Source organism: Heptranchias perlo, chromosome 13 (genome assembly GCF_035084215.1).
Source record: "Heptranchias perlo isolate sHepPer1 chromosome 13, sHepPer1.hap1, whole genome shotgun sequence".
Lineage (NCBI taxonomy): Eukaryota > Metazoa > Chordata > Chondrichthyes > Hexanchiformes > Hexanchidae > Heptranchias > Heptranchias perlo.
The window spans coordinates 44304188-44326942 of NC_090337.1; the positions used below are offsets into that span (position 1 = coordinate 44304188).

Below are 22755 nucleotides of genomic sequence, written 5' to 3' on the forward strand. Positions count from 1 at the left end.
AGTACAAAGCAAATTCTAAATATCAATTATTTCAACTGTTATCAATCCAAGTTGCATGGACTCATTGTCGGAGTCCTTCCAAGCTTCACAAAAAAAAACCACAACAAAGCCTAAAGTGACCCCACCTGGTGGCATAAAACAAAAAAGCGCACAAGTGTGATATTCCTTTCGTCCTAACTTGTTCCTGATAACTTTAGGATAATAAGAACTACAGTTTGAACATAACATTGATGACATTTTGAACTACGGTGTGATGAATGCTGTCACACTAATGAAGTGGATTTTTGAAAATGAAGAATTCTTCAAAGTAAAATTATCCAGTAAAAGTTTATGTACTTTCATAAATAAATGAACATAATCTTGATGTTAGTGCCAAATGTCTTCAAGTCAAAATATAATCATGTTACTAGGAAATTACTTACCAAGTCTGTATAAAATATGCATGTCATAAATTAAACACATTTTAAACAACTGGATCTGCAGTTAGTCTATTGTAGTATAGACTCTACACTTGTTAGGTAAAATACTGTTATCATCTTGTGAATGAGGAAGATCTTCCTAGTCAGTGAATAAAATGTAAACAATTATTCTGAGTATTTCAGTTATATCAGATAGTTTATTTTTTTTTAAAAAAGTTTACGTTGGCTTTACTTTTAATTTCTTTTCTGATCGGGTAAACAACATTTTAATACCAGATATTGTCCATGTTTGTGAGGTTTGAAATTATTTTTTGTAGTAACAAAGACATATTTCCTATACTTCTTTGTGTAGACAGCATTCTGTAGAAGTCTTACTGGATCCACTGAAGGATAAGGTAAGTTTACCTAACTTGTACAGACTTATTCTTTCACTGATAGCGTCCATGAAACATAATAGGAACTTGTATAATCTTGATTAGTTCAGGTGAATCGTGGTTTTTCTGTTCTGACATCAGGCCCGTTCCCCCATTATGTTACCCGGGTTCCTTCCCTGTATAAAGGCCCAGGACCTACACAATGCCAGAGTTCTTTTTGATCAATCCTATCCTAAAAACTCTCTTCCAAACTCCCTAATCATAAAATGACAATTATCTCAGTGGGGCCAGAGGGAATGGTCAGGGAGGATTGTGGTGTGTGAGGAATGCTATCACTTGAAGACTGACAAAGATCCTACGGGTAGGTAATCTTACCTTTTTTGTTATTCAGGCATCTCTCACACACCCTAGGAGCTGTTCTAAAGTAGTAACAATTTAGGAGCAGGGTGGGTCTACCTGGGACACCCCAATCCCTATTGCCAAAACAGATCTGCCAAATACATTTTCCTGGGTCGTAGCCAAATTTAAACAGTGATCAAATGCAAAATACTGCGGATGCTGGAAATCTGAAATAAAAACAGAACATTCTGGCAAAGCTCAGCAAGTCAGGCAGCATCTGTGGAGAAACAGAGTTAACGTTTCCATTCTGATGAAAGGTCTTCGACCTGAAACGTTAACTCTGTTTCTTTCTCCACACATGCTGCCTGACTTGCTGAGCTTCGCCAGCATTTTGTGTTTTTATTTTAAATAATGATGTCTGGTAAGCATTGACGTACTCCACAGCGCTGCATTACAGACACTGTCAATGAAAACCTAAGAGAAGCTCAAGAAGTAGGTGTAGAACAAGAAGAATGGCCCTTAACTTGGACTTCTGGGACATTGACCAGCCAAATGGTGCAATGGAATATGCTCCACTAGGATATAGAAAATAAATAAATTACAACTATGAGACCACCTTGGGAAGAAATATTGGCCGAGTCCAAAAACTACTCCATGTTCATGCCAAATCAAATTGGGCTGATCTACAACTAAAACTTGCCGTTCACTAATGCTGTGGGCCAAACTAATGCTACTAATAATGCTGTTTTTCAAGTAAGACATTTCAAATCACACATTTGAAGAATTCAGAAGTGAACCATGGCTTTATAATGAGAACATTAAGTTCCTCGTTAAAACAAAGGGAAGTCTATTTGGATACAATTTCCATGAAACTTGCATTAAAGAGACACAAGGGGTAAGAACCTTCCAGACCTGATGCTAGTTTCTTGGAGTTACAGCAAAGATTTTTATATTCTTCCCTCCACCCATCCCACTGAGCTCATGGAATCAACTAGAAGAGAAACAGGTAATAGATACAAGCATAATGCTGCCAATGTAGCAGTAAAGGAGGAGGCAGGAACGATATTGGATAGCACAAAAATAGGTAGAGGAGGTACTTAAAAGGTTGGCTGTACTTAAAAGTCACCGAATGCAGATGGGATGCATCTTAGGTTACTGAGGGAAGGGTAGAAATTAGAGAGGCTCTGGCCACAATTTTCCAATCCTCCTTAGATATGGGAGCACTGCCTGAGGACTGCAAATGTTACACCCCTGTTCAAAACAAGGGAGAGGGATAAACCCAGCAATTATAGGCCAGTCAGCCTAATGTCGGTGGTGGGAAACTTTGAGACAATAATCCGGGACAAAATTAATTGGAACGTGGATAAATATAGGCTAATAAATGAAAGTCAGCATGGATTTGTTAAAAGGAAATAGTGTTTGACTAACTTGATTACTTCATCAAAGAACTCAATGGAGAGGATTGATGAGGGTAGTGCAGTTGGTGCGTATATGGACTTTCAAAAGGCATTTGATAAAGTACCACATAATAGACTTGTAAGCAAAATTAAAGCCCATGGGATTAAAAGGCCAGTGGCTGCGTGGATACAAAATTAGCTAAGGTACAGAAAACAGAGAATAGTGGTGAACAGTTGTTTTTCAGGGAGGTATACAGTGGTGTTCCCCAGGGGTCGGCATTAGGACCATTGCTCTTTTTGATATATATTAACGACCTGGACTTGGGTATACAGGGCATAATTTCAAAGTTTGCAGATGACATAAAACTCGGGAATGTGGTAAACAATGTGGAGGATAGTAGCAGACTTCAGGGGGACATAAAGACACACTGGCGAAATGAGCAGACATATGGCAGATGAAATTTAATGCAGCGAAATGTGAAGTGATACATTTTGGTAGGAAGAATGAGGAGAGGCAATATAAACAAAATGGTACAATTTTAAAGGGGGTACAAGAATAGAGAGACCTGAGGGTGTATGTACACAAATCTTTGAAGGTGGCAGGACAAACTGAGAAGGCTGTAAAAAAAAAAGCATATGGGATCCTGTGGTGCCTAGAATTGTGTGCAATTCTGGGCACCACATTTTAGGATGGATGTCAAGACCTTAGAGAGGGTGCAGAAGAGATTTACGAGAATGATTCCAAGGATGAGAGACTTGAGTTATGTGGAGAGACTGGAGGAGCAGAGACGTTTAAGGAGATTTGATAGAGGTGTTCAAAATCATGAATGGTTTTGATAGAGTAAATAAAGAGTAAATACAGGTACCAGATGGGCTGAATGGCCTCCTCCTGTGCTGTAACATACTATGATACCATGATAACTAAGCACCAGAAATAATTAAAAGGTACTTATTTATCCTAAAACATATTGAAATTACGTGGTTTTGCTCTGGATGTCAAATAAAAGTGACACTGGGAGTTGAGAGAATCTTTAAACTAGTGGAGAAAAAGTAATGAGCCATCATACAGGTCCTGTGCATTTATACATCACAATCTTAATGACATCAGAACAAAATAAAGCATGCAGTTCCTCAGAACCAGTTCCAATGGTGTGTGAGGTATGCCTGAATGATGAAGAAGGCTTGCATAATGTTTTTTTGATTGTTAACATTTCAGTGACTGATCATATATTTGAAAGCATGTAACTTCTTTATTTCTATCTTTGGTGTATTTATACTAAGATTTTGATGTAGGCCAACTTAATTAGTTAACTGCTGCACAATAAAATGGTTTTAAGATTTGAAAAAAGGTGTTTATTATTCATTAAATTTTATTGGAGACTATTATAAGCACAGAGGATTATAATATTCACTGCAGTACAGAAACAGTGCTGCATTGTTGGATACATTATCCTTGGATGAGACTTTACACCAACACCCTTGTCTGTCTCTCTGATGGATGTTAAATATCCCAGGGTCCTAATCAACATCCCCTCTCAACCAACACCACCAAACATTGATTAATTGCTCCTTCATCTCATTTGCTGTTTGTTGGACCTTGCTGTGCACACATCAGCTGCCACATTTGCCCACGTAACTGTGACTGCTCTTCAAAAAGTAATTAATTGGTTGTAAAGCATTTTGAGATGTCCAAAAGACATAAGGGCCTACATAAAAGCAAGTTTTTTCCTTCTGTACTCCAGTCAGGTATCTGATTCACTCAAAGTAGATGAAACGCTTTTGGCTGTTAGGAGCTTTAACAACAAAATGATACAATTTAATCATGAAATTAATGAAAACTTTCTGCTGTGTAAGTGAACATCCCAAATATTTGGCAGGTTTATGCTGGAGTATATTTTATTGTAAACTATGCTAGTTTTTACAATCTTACATTTTTGGAACCTAACACAGGACTCAATTTCAAATCATGTCTGTAAATATTCTAAGTTCTTGTTTAGTTAAAGAATTTTTTAAAAAATGTGATCTAGTAGGATTTTAATATGGGAGGCAGAGTTACTAGGTCAGGCTGACTTCTTGACTGAAGCTCAGATACAACCAATGTGCTTTTAGCATTTCAACTCTCAACAACTCCCACCCCAATATCCAAGGCAGATCCATAAATTTGCACGAACTGTGCACGCAAAGTTCATGCATGCCAAGAAGTGCTAGAGCCTCTGGTGCAGCTACACAGGCATGAATCTCTGCATGCACAATAGTTCCTCTTGTTGCCTCACAATATTAAACAGGGCAATTCAGCACAAATAGAAAGCAGTAAGGAAGGAAAAGACTTGCATTTATATCACATCTTTCACAACCCAAAGTGCTTTACAGCTAATGAAGTACTTTTGAAGTGTAGTCACTGTTGTAATGTAGGGAAATGGGGGCAGCCAATTTGCACACAGCAAGATCCCACAAACAGCAGAGATGCATAACCAGATAATCTGTTTTTTTTTTAAAAGTGATCTTGGTTGGGGGATTAATATTGACCAGGTCACTGGAAGATATCCTTTGCTTTTCATCGAACAGTGTCATGGGATCTTTTACATCCACCTGAGACAGAGCCTCAGGTTAACATCTCATCCGAAAGATGGCACCTCCGACAGTGCAGCACTCCCTCAGTGTCAAAGTCATTCTGTGGGAGTTGGGTCCAACCACTGGGTGGTAGTGAGCTACTACATCAAACTAAAAAACAAAAACAGACAAGTGGGCATTTGACTGAATACAAAACTTTACTGCCTCTGTGCAGTTATGACATTTTTTCCCAACTGGTTCCTCAGCTTTTTCTTCAGGGACGTATTAAAAACCATTCTACCATCACAGTTAAACCTTGCTCTGCAGGAATGTTCAAGATGTATAAAGACATTTTTGAAAATATTTAAGGTTTTAATATAAATGAGAAATGAAACACTGTAAAATACCTGCTCTGATAGCACTGTTTATAAACTCTATCAGACATAAAATATGTGATTTTTAAACTGCAAATATCTTTCAGATTTAAATATAGGAAACCAAATGCAGTAAATACAAGGGACATCTAACACAATACAATCCAGTGCAAAGTAAAACTGTGTTCAAATAAAACACTGCTTACTTAATATGCTGAACTTCAAATATTTCAGTGCAGAAGCAAACTCTCAAAACAAAAATCAAGAGAATGTTTTAGTTTTCTGGCCATTTTACCTCAAAAGAAGATATCATCTCAATTTTGGTCTTTATTCCTTTGCAAAGGGTATTCATTTATAGAATTCAACTGTACAAATGGAGAGGAAACAGTTTTTGCAGATATGACAGTGGGCGATTTATTAAAGCTGCTGATGCCATCAAGACATAATTCAGTGCGTCCTGATGAACCAATATGCCAAGCCAGTGATTCCTTCAATGTTGAGTTTCCAATTTCAGCCAGGGGAATACAGGTCAGATGCTTCTCCATAGGGAGTGATAGAAAAATTGGACGGCTAGGTGCCCCAGGCCACTTTCATGTACTTCTGAGCAGCAGGTACAGAATAGCAGTGGTAGGAGATTGGGAAACAGGCCACCACCTATGCACTTCACAGCTAGTGTGCAGTGCATGGTGCAGGGTGAGGAGGAATAAACCGCTTGTAAGAAACAAAGACCTTTTGATAATCAAAGGGAATAATCACAAACAGAAAAACTGTTTCATTTAAGGAACACAGAAAGTTTATCATCTACGTCATTCTTCCTTCTAGTTTCATGATTGAATTTTCTGGCAACGTAGATCCAAAGGATAAAAACAAAGGTCCATATTTTATAAGGATTTTCCCAGTTTCCAAAAGACTAAAGCACAAGGACACAAATTCAGTGTTCACTTTGGGATGCTTGAATCATCAACTCCAGATAAAAATATCGCACTTTTATATGACAGCATATTTAACAGTTATGAAAAACTGTTTAGGAAACTTTTTTGAGGTTAAAACAGAATAGGGTAAATCTAAATAAATAAATAACATAGCACTGTGTAACTTGCACATGACATCATTGTACCGAAACATTTCTCTTCTCCCTCCTCAAAAATAGTAGTTTCCCAAACTCTTTTTTTTAAGATGAATGCAGTACCCCTTTAAATTAACAGAAATATAAAGACAAAACTAATTAGCTTTCTAAAATGCAATGCTGGAACCAAGTGAAATTTAACGGTCAATAATTGCTGTACTCAGCATTAAAATATAGGCGATAATTGTGGGGAATGATACGCTTTGGACCAGGATTTTGTATTTCAACAGATGATGCTTGGATCAGGAAAAATGTACAATGGGGATCAATGGGGACAAGGCTGGGATAGTTTATCTTAAGAAGAAAATTTGAAAACACAAGGGATTCTCTCAGTTATTCATTTGACAATTTTTGAAATCAACATTATCAGAAAACACACACTTTTCAAAAGGGCATCATTAATTTCCATCTGTGATAATCATTACAAAAATCAACTGCTTTCAGGGCTACAGTATGAAGAAATAAATGTCAGTGTGTAACCTTCTGATGATCAGTCTCCTTCAAAATATGATAGGTTTGCTAAATGCAAAGTGACATTTGAGTTTCCAGATGCAGGTTCTGCAGGAGTTTGCTATTTTTCAATCTAATCCGATTGATTGTGCAGATGCAGTGATTGCTGTATGTCTTGTCAAAGGAACAGTCTTAAGGAATTCTTATGTGTCGGTACCACCAATGAAAACACTTTGAACAGAGGCACCACTATATTTGTGTTCTTGAAACAGTTATCAAGCTGTGTAAAGTGATGATGCCAACATTCTCAGAAAAATCAGCTGCATGACATTTAGTTCTTGGCTTTTCCTTTTTTAACTGGAAGTTGACCAGTTACTTCTAGGTATTTATTGACCAACTCTTCCTGTACACTGGGCAGACATGGCTGGTACCTGCTGTAGTCCATTGTGTATTCACCTTTACCCTGGAAAATATAGTTAAAAAGATTATAACAAAGCTTGCTAAACCCTTTAAAATGTTCACTCATTTACTTGTAGTAATTCTCATCAGTTCAAAGATTTAGTACACTTGATCAACTCTTAATTGTTCATCCTTATATAAAGTATAAAATGAAGTCTAAAAAGATTTATTTATCACTAATAACTAATCTTCAACCTCCTACATTTTCAATGCTACATCAAGCATTTATTTTAGGAAATGAAGAGGATGAGTAGCCTCAGGGGAGCAGGAGATGAAACTGAAAGCCATATAAACATTAGGCACTTCTAAATGCTTAGTGATATACCTCTGTGCAAGACCGCAATTCTGTGGCATATCCAAACATGTCATTCAGTGGTACCTGTAAAATAAGAACAAACATTTTTCAAGTCTTATATGATGAACAATATCGACAGTAAATGGCCCTTCATGTCAATTTCTGTTTCCCCTCATTCAGTTTCAGAACTTGACAATAAAAAAGCAAAGCAAAGCACAAAAACTGTTAGAAAGGAACAATTCTGACAAGGAAGTAAATATATCCCATATTTGGCTTTTTAACAGATATTTTTGACAGCACAATCATAAAGGCATCCTATGAAGATTATTATAGAACTTAGTGCCAGGATGTCAAATTTATTGGTATTGAGTGGAATTAGGTTGCATTCTACCAACAGAACAGTGAAGTACTGTATCAATAATATAAAATTCCCACCAGAACTACTTATTACTGAAACAAAAACAAAGCTTGGACTCAACACCAGCAGCTCTTTATGTGATGCTATTAAGGCTTTTCCATCAATTGTCACAAAGACAATATACCTTAATGTGGAAACTATTCTATTTGGCCCTTGTCCATTCAAACATGCTTCCGTTATTACTCAAACAAGTAAATTCCTGACAGCTAGCAATAGACACAAGCGTGGAAAGAATAAAACCCATCCTTCATGTGGGATTAAAAATATTCCAAAACCTACAGGGCAGTATTTTTAATTATCTTTTGGAATGCAGGAGGGTGTCGGTACACTGAAAAGGCACTGATGGCATTCACCCTGTGCTTCACATAAGCGGGGAATGGTAATACTGCCAATAGAAAAAGAAATGTTTCATTCCGCAACACTCTACATCCCTTTTACCTTTCACAAAGTTTTCCAAAAGTACGATCTTCAACTGAGCCATTATTTCTTTAAAAGAGTTTTTAGGCATATGGTCACTAATGTACAGGGAACAGACTGATAAAACAGATAATATATACATAAGGAAAAAGTGACCATAGTGGTAATATCAGCAACTTTTCATGAAATAAAACGAGGCAGTGCATTATACATACATCAGCATAAAGTGTAAAGTATCCCTCTGCTCCATCCTGGCCAGTGATAACACCATGGCGACGATTAATTCCAGCAATTACAGTTCCCTGAAATTCATTTGGTGCTACAACCTCCACTGACATAATGGGCTCCAGGATAACCACACCGGTCTTCTCCATAGCTGAGCAATGGGAACAAATAGAAAACAAGCAATTATTTCTGTGATATCTTTGTTTATTCAAAACTTCAAGAGGGAGCTGGACCGGTTCATGACTAGGGCAGAGATCACATCATATAGAATTAAGTGCACTTACAGTTAATGTACGCATGGTCAATGTGATCTCCTGGACTGGTTTCGATCGCCTGAGGGGGTCGGAGGGGAATTTTCCAGATTTTATTTTCCCATTACTGGCCCTAGGTTTTTCTGGATTTTTGCTTCTCCCAGGAGATTACATTCCTGCGGGGGGCCAAGATGTGTCTAGTCATGTTGCTCCAAGCATTATGAGTGTGGGGCAGGCTTGATGGACTTTTCCCGCCCACCATTTTTGTTTGTTCAAATTTAATCTCTAATCTCCGATATGTACATAAAGTTTTACATTAGAGATGCTTATAACACTTCCCTGGATTGATTCACCTGCAAGAAACTGCATTTCCTTTAAATTTAGATTATTAGCTGATCACTATGAGCACTGGGAATATGCTGGCTGTTTTGCCAACAGTTGGGTGAAAGTAAATGCTGAAGAATTCATGTGTAGTCAAGTTTCTCGGTCACATTGATTTCCAAAATTGCTCATGCAGCATTCTATGACACTATAAAATGCCTCTAGTGTGATTATTAAAACATGAAGCACAGGAGTTACTATGTGGCAAAAATTATTTCATTATTCCACAATGCTTGTACACACATGCAGTTGCAGTCAAAGTAATAATATGTAACATATAAAATAGGAAATGAAAATAAAAAATGATTTCTGTAATTAAATGGCATTTTTCATTGCAAATAACCTTCCATGTACAAATGCACATATGTGAAAAGGATCTCGGAAAGTAATTTACGGCATTTGTCTGATAGAAAGTCTATTGTACAGTTTTGAAATAACCATGATGCTAATTCTCCATTTATGGCCGCATGTAAATAAAGACACACAGGTCCCGGTATGGCCATCTGAAAAACTAAATCAGTGAAAGGAAATCACTTGATTTTTGTTTCAACAGTTGTCCAAAAACAAAGGTTTTAGTAAATTTGACAAAAGATTTTCAATGTAGAATTTTTTGAAGGAGTTACACACAAGTTCCATTAACAATTTATTTTCTAAGATGGAGAAAGCATTAAGAATATTTATTGTTAGTACTTTGTATTTCTGTTTTCTATTAGCTTTACAAACCTAGTTTGACAGCACCCTCTCCAGCTCTGATGAAAGAGATTTCATTGGAATCCACCATGTGATGAGCACCATCTTCCAGTACAAATCGTACCCCAGAGATTTTATGAGCTGTAAGAGGACCTTTTTCACAAGCTTCAAGAAAACCCTGCCAAAATAACACATAGCATGTTATGACGACATTTACAACAAGTTTTTGATTGTATGGCTAAAACTTTAAACAAAATCAAATTGAAATAAAAGAATTGAAATAAAACTGCACAATTAAGGAAGGTGTGATACTACGGAGAATATATGAGGATGGGCTTAATATCTCTGAACCTGAATATTTTATATTTCCCTTTTAATTCAGAAAAATAATTTAATAAAGAGCTTCCTTGATGCTCAATTGTTAAGTGCATTACATGGTGCGGTGCTGAGCCACATTGGTGCCTACGAGGAGGGAGAAGGTAAAGCAACTCTTCCATGAGTTCTTAGTGGGGCCACAATTTACAAAGAATTAAATAGAATTATATAGAACGTACAGCACAGAAACAAGCCATTCAGCCCAACAGATCCACACGAGCCTCCTCCCTCCCTACTTCATCTAACCCTATCAGCATATCCTTCTATTCCTTTCTCCCTCATGTGTTTATTTAGCTTCCCCTTAAATGCATCTATGCTAGTCGCTTCAACTACTCCTTGTGAATTTCACATTCTAACCACTCTCTGGGTAAAGAAATTTCTCCTGAATGCCCTATTGGATTTATTAGAGACTATCTTACATTTATGGCCCCAAGTTCTGGTCTCCCCTGCAAGTGGAAACATCCTCTCTACCTCTACCCTATCAAACCCTTTCAGAATCTTTAAGACCTCTATCAGGTCACCCCTCACAGTCTTCTCTTTTCTAGAGAAAAGAGCCCCAGCCTGTTCAATCATTCCTGATAGGTATAACCTCTCCATTCTGGTATCATCCTAGTTAATCTTCTTTGCACCTTCTCCAGTGCCTCTATATCCTTTTTATAATATGGAGACTAGAACTGTTCACAGTACTCCAAGTGTGGTCTAACCAAGGTTCTATACAACTTTAACATAAGTTCTCTGCTTTTCAATTCTATCCCTTGAGAAATGAATCCCAGTGCCTGGTTTGCTTTTTTTAAAATGGTCTTATTAACCTGCATCGTTACCGTTAATGATTTGTGTATCTGTACCCCCAGATCCCTCTACTCCTCTACCCCATTTAGACTCTTATTATCCAAGCAGTATGTGGCCTCCTTATTTTTCCTACCAAAATGTACCACCTCACACTTAGCTATATTGAAATTCATTTGCCAATTATACGCCCATTCTGCAAGTTTATTAATGTCTCATTGCATTTTGTCACAGTCCTCCTCAGCATTTATTGTACCTCCAATATGATGTCATCCGCAAATTTTGAAATTGTATTTCCGATTCCAAATCGTTTATATAAATGGTGAACAACAGCACCGATCCTTGTGGAACACCACTTCCCACCTTTTGCCAGTCTGAGTAATTACCTTTAATCCCTACTCTCTGTTTTCTGTTTTGTAGCCAGATTGCTATCCATTCTGCTACTTGTCCCATTTTTGTTTTATTTAGATCATGTACAGGCGGGACGAACTGACCATATGGTAAATTGGAGATTTTCCAAGCTCCCCCATGAATGATTCCATAGTGCTGTATTATAGGCGCTCCCTTTTATCGTGAGAATCCCGAAGAATCCCGCACCCATTGCTACCCTGTATAAAGGCCCATCGCCAATTACATTGCTTGACTTCTGAATTCAGCTCATTAATTTCCTATTAGAAATGCACATGCAAAGCCAGTCAACATCAACTGGGGAACAAAATTAGTTCAGAGGAGGGGGTCTTTTCCAAGACCTTAGGGAAATGGGCACTGCTGATGAGCCATACAGATCAACAAGATCCCAGTTCAATCCCTCTCCTGTGCTGAAATAGCAGATGTCAGCCAGAGAAACGATGCAGACATTATAATCAGCCTGTGTCACACATCAAAAATAGCAAAAGTTAAAAGTGGGCAAAATAAGAAAAAGTAAATTTTAAAAAACAATTCAATAGATGTTCTGTATCTAATACAGGCCCAGAATAAAAGTCAGGTACATTGACTATTATGATGACAATACTGTAACCATATTCCTTCTAACTGTATGATTGCTGGTCAATGAAAAAAATCCACAATTTTCTCCAACAGTCTTACTCAGTACATTTGCTAGACTATTTGTTTAATCATTTTTGACATACAAAAAATTTACAACTTACAATCTGCACTACAATCTCATCGAGAGCAGTGGCTTGCAATGGTTAAAAGGCTACAGCACATTAAGGGTTGAGATGATGCCATAACCTGCGGAGGACAGTTCCAGTGCGTTCTTGATGTCATCTCATCCTCGAAATACATTACTGCCCTAAATGAACTCCAAGCCATGGATTGTTTTCTGAAATATATCTACTTCTTACTTTCTTACCAGCAGGGATGAACAGAGAACAAGTAAAATGGTTAGTTACGCGTAGTGTAATTCTGAGTTAAGGATGGGATGATGTTGCCGCCAAACTAGAAGCTGTGCCTTTAAAAAAAATTCTAGGTGTTTTTTTGAAATGAAGTGGGTTTTTGGGTTAAAGACTAAATATAAAGGATTTTACACATTTTATTACCATGTCCATATTGTACGCTCAGAGGAAGGATTACTGAGCAACAAGATACTTTTCCACTTTTTCTTCTTTGTTCCAAGATATGGCTCACCCAGGGCAGATTAGCTGACGGGTAATGTTCCCTCCATAATACACCATAAATGTAATAACCCTCTGAAGGGCACCAGGTCCCTCTTCACTAGTGTGAATTTTTCCATTTCCCAACATCAATCATCCTTGCAGTCTGAGTAACAATGCCAGTTTAGTAATAAATTTAAAGCTTTGTCTTGTGAATTCATTAGGAATTGGGTTGACAATGCCCACACTCATTTTACTCAATACCCTTATCGACTGTGGAGGCAGACTATTTTCATTCCATCAGTTTGGGTGGATTTGAACACTCAGTTGGGAAAGAAAGGTTTGTTAAGTGATTGCATGACCTTATCCCCCAGTTTATCCCTAAATTACAACTATGTATGGACTAAAACACTGAATATGATTCATTCTTTTGATTTTATCCGGCTAATAGTTTTAATGCTATAAATTTCACGCATTCTATCCCAGATTTAGGTAATTATAGCATCCATTTTGCCACTTTCCTATTAAGGATGATGCAATTGAGGACAGGCTTCCTCCATGTTATAGCAACAAACTTCACATGTTTAGTTTTGTGGCAGTGCCATGTAGATTGCAATGATTCTGGATCAATTGCTGTTGAAAAAAAATCTTCAAATTTTTAGTTTATCCCCCACCCCCACTATAAGCTAAGGTTTCCAAGTACAATAATTAGGGTACTTGATAATATTGCTAGAGGCAAAGCAAGAAAAGTAGAAGTCAATACAAGATGGAGGAAAGGGGGGTGAGGTCAGGAAATTGTCAGATCTATTACCTTCTCAATGGCTGGTATAAACTGCTTTGGTACATTTGTTCCAATAGTTCTGTCAGCAAATTCTAATTTGGTACAGTTTTCAGGCTCCATAGGTTCTAGTAAACCAATAACCTTGCCATACTGGCCTGCACCACCAGACTGCTTCTTGTGAGTAAATTCAAAGCTGGAAAAAAAAATTGAAAAAAAACATAACTTGAAAAAGAATTCTGTACATAATCTGTAAATGTAAAACCATTTTTCTTAAATAAAAGATTATGCCACATGGTTAGATTACCTATTGTGAAATAGTACAAATACAGGACTTGTTTTCTGGTGAAGACTATACGGTGGTAATATTTGAGCCTGAAAATGAACCATATCTTTCATTGTTTTTATCCTGCAGCCAGGTCCTGAGAGAGAGAGAGAGAGAGATAGCTGTACTACTCTCCTCCATTTGGTTGTGTATAGTACAGCCGGTCTTCCTGCAAATCGGCTACACTGTGGGCCTCGCTATTCCACAGAGCAGTGTGCATGCACGAAATACTGGCGTCATGAAATTGCGCAATGAGGTCACTGCGGAGAACAGTTGCACACTTGATAAACTACCAAAACTGCTGCTAGCCCCAGACTCAGTCAACAACACACTTCTGGTCAAACAGTCTTTAAAAATCTGGCAAGCTCTGCATTGCAGGTATTTATCAATCAGTAATCAACTAGAACAGATTTTTATATTTGAATAGAACACAGGAATCATTGACTAGATATTTTTGAGAACACAGGAATCATTGACTAGATATTTTTGTCTTCATTTTGGAAAAGGCCATGAGAATTTTGTGGTTCGGCAGGGCTCAAAGAAATACGAGTAACCAGTATAATATTTGGGAGGCTTTCTATTAGGTTCGAAGTAAAAATAAAGTTGAGCAATATAGTTTCTGATCCTCTTAACACTAGTTCATCTCCATTTATTTCAATTTATCCAGTGAGCAATTTAAATAATCATGTTATAACATAAATTGCACAGTAATCAACTGCAAATTTCTTGAAAAATATGGAGTGATTAAATGAAAGTTAATTCTTCAACGTGGATGCCTATCACTCACTGAGTTGGAGCACAATATCCACTGATATCCACACTTTAGGAAGGATGTCAAGGCCTTAGAGAGGGTATGAGAAGATTTACCAGAACGATACCAGGGACGAAAGACTTCAGTTACATGCAGAGACTAGAGAAACTGGGGTTCTTCTCCTTAGACCAGAGAAGGTTAAGGGGAGATTTGATAGAGGTGTTTAAAATCATCAATGGTTTTGATAGAGTAAATAAGGAGAAACTGTTTGCAGTGGCAGAAGGGTCGGTAAACAAAGGACACAGATTTAAGGCAATTGGCAAAAGAAACAGAGGCAACATGAGGAAAAAAACATTTACGCAGCGAGTTGTTATAATCTGGAATGCAGTGCCTGAAAAGGTGGTGGAAGCAGATTCAATAATAAGTTTCAAAAAGGAAGTGGAAAAATTTGCAGGGCTTTAGGGAAAGCCATGATGTGGAGATGACGGTGATGGACTGGGGTTGACAATTGTAAACAATTTTACAACACCAAGTTATAGTCCAACAATTTTATTTTAAATTCACAAGCTTTCGGAGGCTATCTCCTTCCTCAGGTGAACGATGTGGAAAAGCAGGGGAGTGGGACTAATGTGGAAAGAGCAGGGGAGTGGGACTAATTGGATAGTTCTTTCAAAGAGCCGGCACAGGCACGATGGACCGACTTGCCTCCTTCTGTGCTGTATCATTCTATGATTCTATAAAGATACAGTCAGCAGATAAACTGACCCAAAACAAAGTTAAACCTTCCATTAAATTTCAGGTTTCAGATACATTGGTTGAGCATTGGACTTATGGTGTAAAATGTCCACTGAACCTGAGATTACTGCCTTGTGATCATTGCAAGTTATCTATTTTTCTCAATTTCTGATCTTTTTTGACAACATGAGAAAATTGCAAGTGATGATTCCCTTTTGTAATTAGTTTTGGATTTCAAAACTAACACAAAACAGGAATACCAGGAAGGTACACCTGTAAACTACTTCAGTTCTATGAAATAACAGCTAAACTTCACAACTTTTCAAAAGCATTTTAAAATGGTTTTCTTCACTTACTACACTGAACATACATGACAAAAGATCAATTTAAAAAAAAAATTAAATTGCAACTATCATTACACTTATAGGTGTGTAATTAGTAAAGCTAAAGGTAGTGGAAATTGACATGGTCACAGAATTATTTTCCTTTCTCTCAATACTGATATATTAATGGGGAAATGCACTTCAAAGCATTTAGACTCTGAACGTGAACTTTGGCTCAAGTTCAAAAGTTAGAGGAAATCGCTTTTTTTTGGTTAAAAACAAGATTGACAGAATTAAGCCAGCATTTCATTCCAGAGTATACTAACATCAAATGCAGTAAAGTTAGGTCCCAATTAAAGGCAGAAGTGCAACTGAGTTGGAAGCAGACGTTTGAGACTTTAACAAAGTCCATGAAACATTAGCATTTGTCATAATCATTAAGATCGTGCGGGTGCTGTGATCCTGACGCAACTGCTGAAGCTATATCTTCCACACAAGTAAGGGCTCAAAGTTTAGTTCACAATTGGGTTGGCTCAAACATGTACTCAGTTCTATGCTTCATCGTTTGTTTCCTACCATTACTGTATGGAATGCCAAAAACAACAAATCGTTTAGACCTTCCAGTTACTGCCGTTGAAATTCCAAAGGCAGCTCGTCTTGCTCAACAAGCCACAAGTGTGGCCGTCCATTACTTAAACTATCACCGTGGATCCCCAAACACAGTTTATGGACTACATAAGCTGAAGAAAGTCTATATCGAGGTAAGATTTTTTTTAAAAAAGGAACACAATGCAAGTAAAAGAAATTTAAACCACTTACTTTCTGAACTTTCTTTAATTGTAAGAAATCTTTTTAGTGTCCTTAACATATGCTTTCTCATGCTATACAAATTTAAATAGAAAATTAATGTAAATGTGCTGCTGCTACCAAATTGAAAAGAAAGTATTATTTATATATTTCATACAACTTGTTCCCGTTACAAACTAGAAGGACAGAATTAAAATGCAAAGCACATGAACAGGGAGATGGCAAATGGCTTTGTTCATTGGAAAGTTGCTGAACTGGGATCTGTACACAAGAAAGCTGGATGCATTCATTTTAATAACACGGTAACTCAGGAGCAGCCCATATTAAATTTCCAATGATCAATTTTTAGCAAAAGCAGCTTACACTATGTTTGCTAATTTATATTAGTGACCTTACCTTGTGCATTTTGTAGTTTGACATTTAACTCCTTATTTTTCATAAGTTTATGAAAGATAGGTGATAGATTTGGAACACAATATTGCTTTCAAATTTCAATGGCTTCAAGTTATTCCATTCTAAAACAATAGTATATATAAGCAATTTTTAAAAATCTACCTTTAAACTAAGAGTTTTGCTGGTACTAATAACTGGGGAAAAGCCAAAACTCCTGTATCCAGCAAAGGTCAAGATGGGCTGGGCTGTTTAACAGCACAAAAACCATTTTGTATTCTAATCCATGGCACTTAGCAAATAAGAACTGTCTCACATCTTTTCGACCCATAAACATAACTGTTTAAAGTTCCATCTTAGAAATCTAAGTAATTAAACCAAATGTTACTATATATCCATTGTTCCAGCTCAAACATTATACACATTTTCTTAAGCTTTAGTAACAATTTTTCAACAAGAAGTTTCCTTATATCAATGTCATTTGAACTATACTACCATCATATTATCCCTTCATTCTTTAATAACTAAATTAATACCCAATCATCCTGCTATCCAGCTTGGTCAGGACATTGGATGAGCACTTGAAATGCCATAGCATACAAGGCTACGGACCAAATGCTGGAATATGGGAGTAGAGTAGACAGGGCTTGATGGCCGGCGCGGACACGATGGGCCGGAGGGCCTCTATCCGTGCTGTATAACTCTATGACTATGACACCCCAGCGGTTAAGTGTATAGAATACAAAAATTCTTCCACACTGTGCTTTCTTTGTACTTCTGAATTTGTTTCACAACTGATATCGGGAGTTATTAGAATACAATCTCATCAAAAGATTCAGACACATTTATAAACCATAAAAGGAGTACAGAAGCGACACTGGAACTCTGACGTGTTCACAATCTTGAAATTTTTTTTACGGTATACAATAAAAATATATTACACACCCACACACAGACTTCCACGGCATAGGCTGCAATGAGTCAGACGTTATGGTGTAAGGTGGGGAGGGGTGGGGTGCTGGGATGTGAAAGTGAGGATGAGGTGCTCATCACCACGGAAAGAAGTTGTAGGAGATCGCCACACAAACAGTTGTTTTGCTTGATACCTAAAACAAAATTCTGACTGAAAGCAGATAATTGAATAAATCTAAATGGAAGATTGGGAAGCAACTATTTACGCCTACTTTGCATTTGTTCAGTGGGTTTTTATAGTGAAGAGCAAAAAATATATAGAACTTAAGAAAAGACTGAATTAATTTGCATCTTCGTTCTTTATCAAAAATCTCTGCAATATGTATTTTCAGAACCGCACTTCAAATTGGAATAATGGTATATTCCTTCCAGAACTTGCTATTAAACAATGACTAAGTTCTCAAGCATAAACATAAATATAAATAAAGCATTGGCAGCAGCTATAACTATTTCCTAAACAAACTATAAAGACTGGCCCCATCCCCACTCGCTGGTTTTCTCTTCAGCTGTGTTTGTTCCTTTTACTGTAACTGCTGACTGCATTTGTTAACAAAAAAAAAAACAAATTTCCTTTACTGCTTTGAAAAATGGCTTTCCTCTCAGTTTTTATCTAGTGATTTTCCATTGAAACATAGTAGTGCAGGAGGGGCAGGATTTACAAAGAGCAAGTTCTGGCACACATTTATAGCAAGACTCGCCATTCACAATCATAAAAATGTCTAGTAGCTTTAGGTTCGGATGCATGCGGGTCACTGTAGGTTGCTACCCAGTTTAGTATCTTAAGCTGACAGTGATATTTTTGGTAGACTGCTTGAATTAGGGGCTTAGGCTTCTCACATAGGCAGAGGCCTCCAACATAAATATTCTTAGAGGTATTTCTAATACAGGAAATGATATTGCATGTCTTGTCATTTTCTTTTAAACGTTATAATTTTGAGTGTCTGTGTTACATTACAAACCTTATTTCCAGTAGCAAGTGCTCAGTTTAGGTGAGAATTACAAAATGCAGTAAAAGGGATTTTCAAAAAACTTTGAGCAGTATGATCAGTTCACTTTTGAAATTTATAGTTGTTGCTGATTGCCCATTATTAGATTCTTATTTTGAACTTCACGATCGTGAATTTTCATTCTTGCTTGCAACTTGATATAAAATAAATATATTTGCATGCACTTCCTGACCATTATGCTTGTTGCCTGCCATTCGTTTGAGGAACTACTGTTGAAAATAAGGTTTGAAGCATAAAAGATCCATATCTCATGATAATGATTAATCTTAATTTTTTTTTCTGTCCAAGTACTTTCATTAATTTTTTTTGCCTCAAAAGCCTCAGCTTCTCTGAAACATCTAGGCTTTTCGTTGATATTGTTCCTCTGTCAGCTGAAGAGAGTTAACTATATCTGTATTTGCAATCAGCATACAACACATTGTAATACAGGGTGTATAATATTATGGTATGAAAGGAAATGCTAGATTGGTTTGGCAACATCATCATATCGACCTCATGGACTGGAATACCATCTGAACACACTGCTTTTATGTATTCTTTCTAATATTCAATTGAAGCTAATGGAGAAAGTTTGTTTTTAACAATCATTTGATGTTACCACTAATAGGTGCCATGATGGACAGCATGCCAAGGGCAAACTTCCACAATCAAATCGTGGAGCAACTTCAACTGGAGTGCAATAGAAAAATGTAACTTGAACTTTAGTGATAATGGATTTTATTTCACTGATTGTTACAAGACATATTGTTATATATACATCCAGTATATAAGTACTGTGTGCATAGTTCAATGGAATGTTTTGAATCTGTGCTCCCTGACACTGCAACAGCATCTAAACCCATAAATCCTCATTTCTGCACAAACTGCAAGGTGCACAAAAATGTTGTGGTCAATGCATACTGAATTGTGTACCTTACTGTTAGTATCAAGACTAAATCACAAAATATTTTTCACTCCAGGTGATTTCGAATATAGGACACAAGTACCATCTTGAATTTGAAGTGAAAAACGACGTCGGCACTTCAAATGTAAGTAGAATAATGACGACAGGGTTATGCCTTAAATGCAACATTCATTGTCCAAAAAAAACCCAATCAACTATCAAAAGTAGAAGATTTTTAAAGAATGTGTTTTTTGGCAACAGAGGATTAAGGTATCTTTAATTGCCCATTATGCAGTAACACAAGTAACTGAACTGAAATGACCAGTTACCCTTACCTCGAATGAATAAATAAATAGGATGCAGCTAATACAAGTGCTACAAGTAATATTCAAAGGACTAAACTCAAGATTACAATAATTGTTTCTCACCACAGGTTACTGGCATCTGTATAGCTAATGTACTCTTCCACAACAAGAAACAAAATCCAGACACAGCTCTAAAGTGCAAGCTGAAAGACCTTAAGAAAGACAGCTTCAAGAAAGATAACAAATTCTACCTCAATTTGAAAAAACAGAAGGACCCTGTGGTTGGCTACAATATCCCTGGTATGAAGTTTCAGTTACCCATGTCACTTAGCAGTTTAATTACTGTTATTGAGTTAATTGACAGATTTTTAAAATTAGAAAAACTTAAAGAATACGTAACGATTTCCAAATTTGATTTTTTTCCCTCAAAAACTGCATTTTCTTCTCCCTGCATATTAGATAATTTTGGATTTGTAGACCATAAAATGATGCCAATCTGGCACCTGGCAAAAGTTAGCGCCAGCTCTATCATATGGGAAAAATCTACTGAAGTCATGAGGTATAACGTGGTTCGAATACAGAAAGTTAACCAATGGGTAAGAAATCAAAATAAATATCTTCTTGTCACTGAACATATCAGTGCTATGGCATTTTCATTAAATGTTTTAATATAACTAAACAACTCTTTTCCAGATAAGAACAGATAGATTTCTTCAATTTACCTACACAGTTCTTTTCCATGAGTTGCCAACCCAGGTAAATTAATCAAAGAAATGAGCCGATTATCTCCACAGAGACCACTCAAATCCCTTTCACAATGATCATTGCCAGCACATTCATTACATGCTAGTAATGCTATTTTCTCTGCCCTGAACAGGAAATAATCACTTGCACTATGTGGGTGACGTGGCACCCAAAGCAACCACTGACTGTGAAATACTTTTGCTTGTCCTCTCCATCTGAAAGTTTTTCTAAAGAGTCAGAATTTGGAAGGCTAGAAGGATCGGGATCCGAAAGGATGGAAGGATCGGGATCCGAAAGGATGGAAGGATCGGGATCCGAAAGGATGGAAGGATCGGGATCCGAAAGGATGGAAGGATCGGGATCCGAAAGGATGGAAGGATCGGGATCCGAAAGGATGGAAGGATCGGGATCCGAAAGGATGGAAGGATCGGGATCCGAAAGGATGGAAGGATCGGGATCCGAAAGGATGGAAGGATCGGGATCCGAAAGGATGGAAGGATCGGGATCCGAAAGGATGGAAGGATCGGGATCCGAAAGGATGGAAGGATCGGGATCCGAAAGGATGGAAGGATCGGGATCCGAAAGGATGGAAGGATCGGGATCCGAAAGGATGGAAGGATCGGGATCCGAAAGGATGGAAGGATCGGGATCCGAAAGGATGGAAGGATCGGGATCCGAAAGGCTGGAAGGATCGGCAATGGAAGGTTTTTCCATGAACTGAGTGCTAACCACTCATATAGGACTAGTCACATTCATGCAAAGTGTATATTTCCCATTGCACTTGGAGCACATCAAACAAGACTATGTGAGAAAAAGAACCTTACTAACATTAATTTAACCAATACTTGCAGCTGACAATGGATGTAACACTGCTGCTTCAAGTTACATTTTCCACTACTGCCATAAAAACATATTTAAATGGTACAAGATACTGAAGCCACTCAAACCAGTGAACTACATTAATGTCAGATTAATATAATCACTTATAATCGCAACAATTCCACTGCATCAATGAAAGTTGCACTACTATCTATTAATAAAAAAATGCTGACTATAAAACACATTTTTGTGAACAGATTTATAAGACTGCACACAAACTGGAAGATTGGATGATCTATCTTTGATGTGTTCCTCATCATTCTGTGTGTGATGAGAATAAATTATTTTCAGTGAATTAAGGCATCCAAAACTGGTACACAGAACCCGGTCACCTTTGAATACTTCTCTCCTTATAATAGCTTCATGATTTCTCCCACCCCATGTTACATGCAAGGCCTCAATTTTTGAATCCTTCATTTTCTGGAAGTAGCAATAGAGCAGACCAAGGTAATAACACAAAAGAAAAGTGTCTCCAAGCATTCCAGTAAGAGTATGTGAGTGTGTGTATGCCAGAGAGACAGAGACAGAGAGACAAAAAGCATACAATCTAACAATCTTTCTCAGGTATACATCTCTAAATAAGAATGGATAGTACCAGGATTACATAATGTAACTTAATTTTCGTGCCAGCTTGAGTTGCCAGAGTTACCGTTCTGAGTTGAGAGCTGACTCACTCAGTCATGTGGTTGCCATCTTCTGACTGCCACTTACCCAGATTCCTCTGTGTTATCTGCATTTGCACACACTTTTGATACCAAACGGGGATGTAAATTCTCATCTTGTATACTGTTAATGATTCCAGAGATGTTTTGCTCCTCTACCCTGTACAAAAGTCCATTCCCTGTGTTGATCGTTGTTTGGAAGAACTTTTTTAACATCAGTCCTAAATTTTACTTTCCCCAGTTTGAACTTATGCCCTCTTGCCTTACTGTCAT

General features: G+C 37.3%; 2 protein-coding genes across 3 annotated transcripts in view; one reads left to right on the forward strand and one right to left on the reverse strand.

Annotated features, from left to right (window-relative positions):
• Positions 1 to 3856: 3856 nt before the first annotated feature.
• The window catches only part of gfm1 (G elongation factor, mitochondrial 1), a 66308-nt gene continuing 47409 nt past the window's right edge, over positions 3857 to 22755 (reverse strand). For both annotated transcript variants that reach the window (XM_067995395.1, XM_067995394.1), the window contains 5 exons: positions 13733 to 13895; positions 10199 to 10343; positions 8834 to 8994; positions 7814 to 7867; positions 3857 to 7492 (listed from right to left, as the gene is read on the reverse strand). In XM_067995395.1, coding sequence (XP_067851496.1) covers positions 7361 to 7492; positions 7814 to 7867; positions 8834 to 8994; positions 10199 to 10343; positions 13733 to 13895 — 655 coding nt within the window. In that variant the 3' untranslated portion in view covers positions 3857 to 7360. The remainder of the gene's footprint in view (positions 7493 to 7813; positions 7868 to 8833; positions 8995 to 10198; positions 10344 to 13732; positions 13896 to 22755) is intronic.
• On the forward strand, positions 16138 to 22000 carry lxn (latexin). Its single transcript, XM_067995393.1, has 6 exons — positions 16138 to 16594; positions 19969 to 20037; positions 20326 to 20497; positions 20657 to 20793; positions 20891 to 20953; positions 21075 to 22000. The coding sequence occupies exons 1-6, from the start codon at positions 16373 to 16375 to the stop codon at positions 21660 to 21662; spliced, it is 1251 nt and encodes a 416-aa protein (XP_067851494.1). The 5' UTR covers positions 16138 to 16372; the 3' UTR covers positions 21663 to 22000.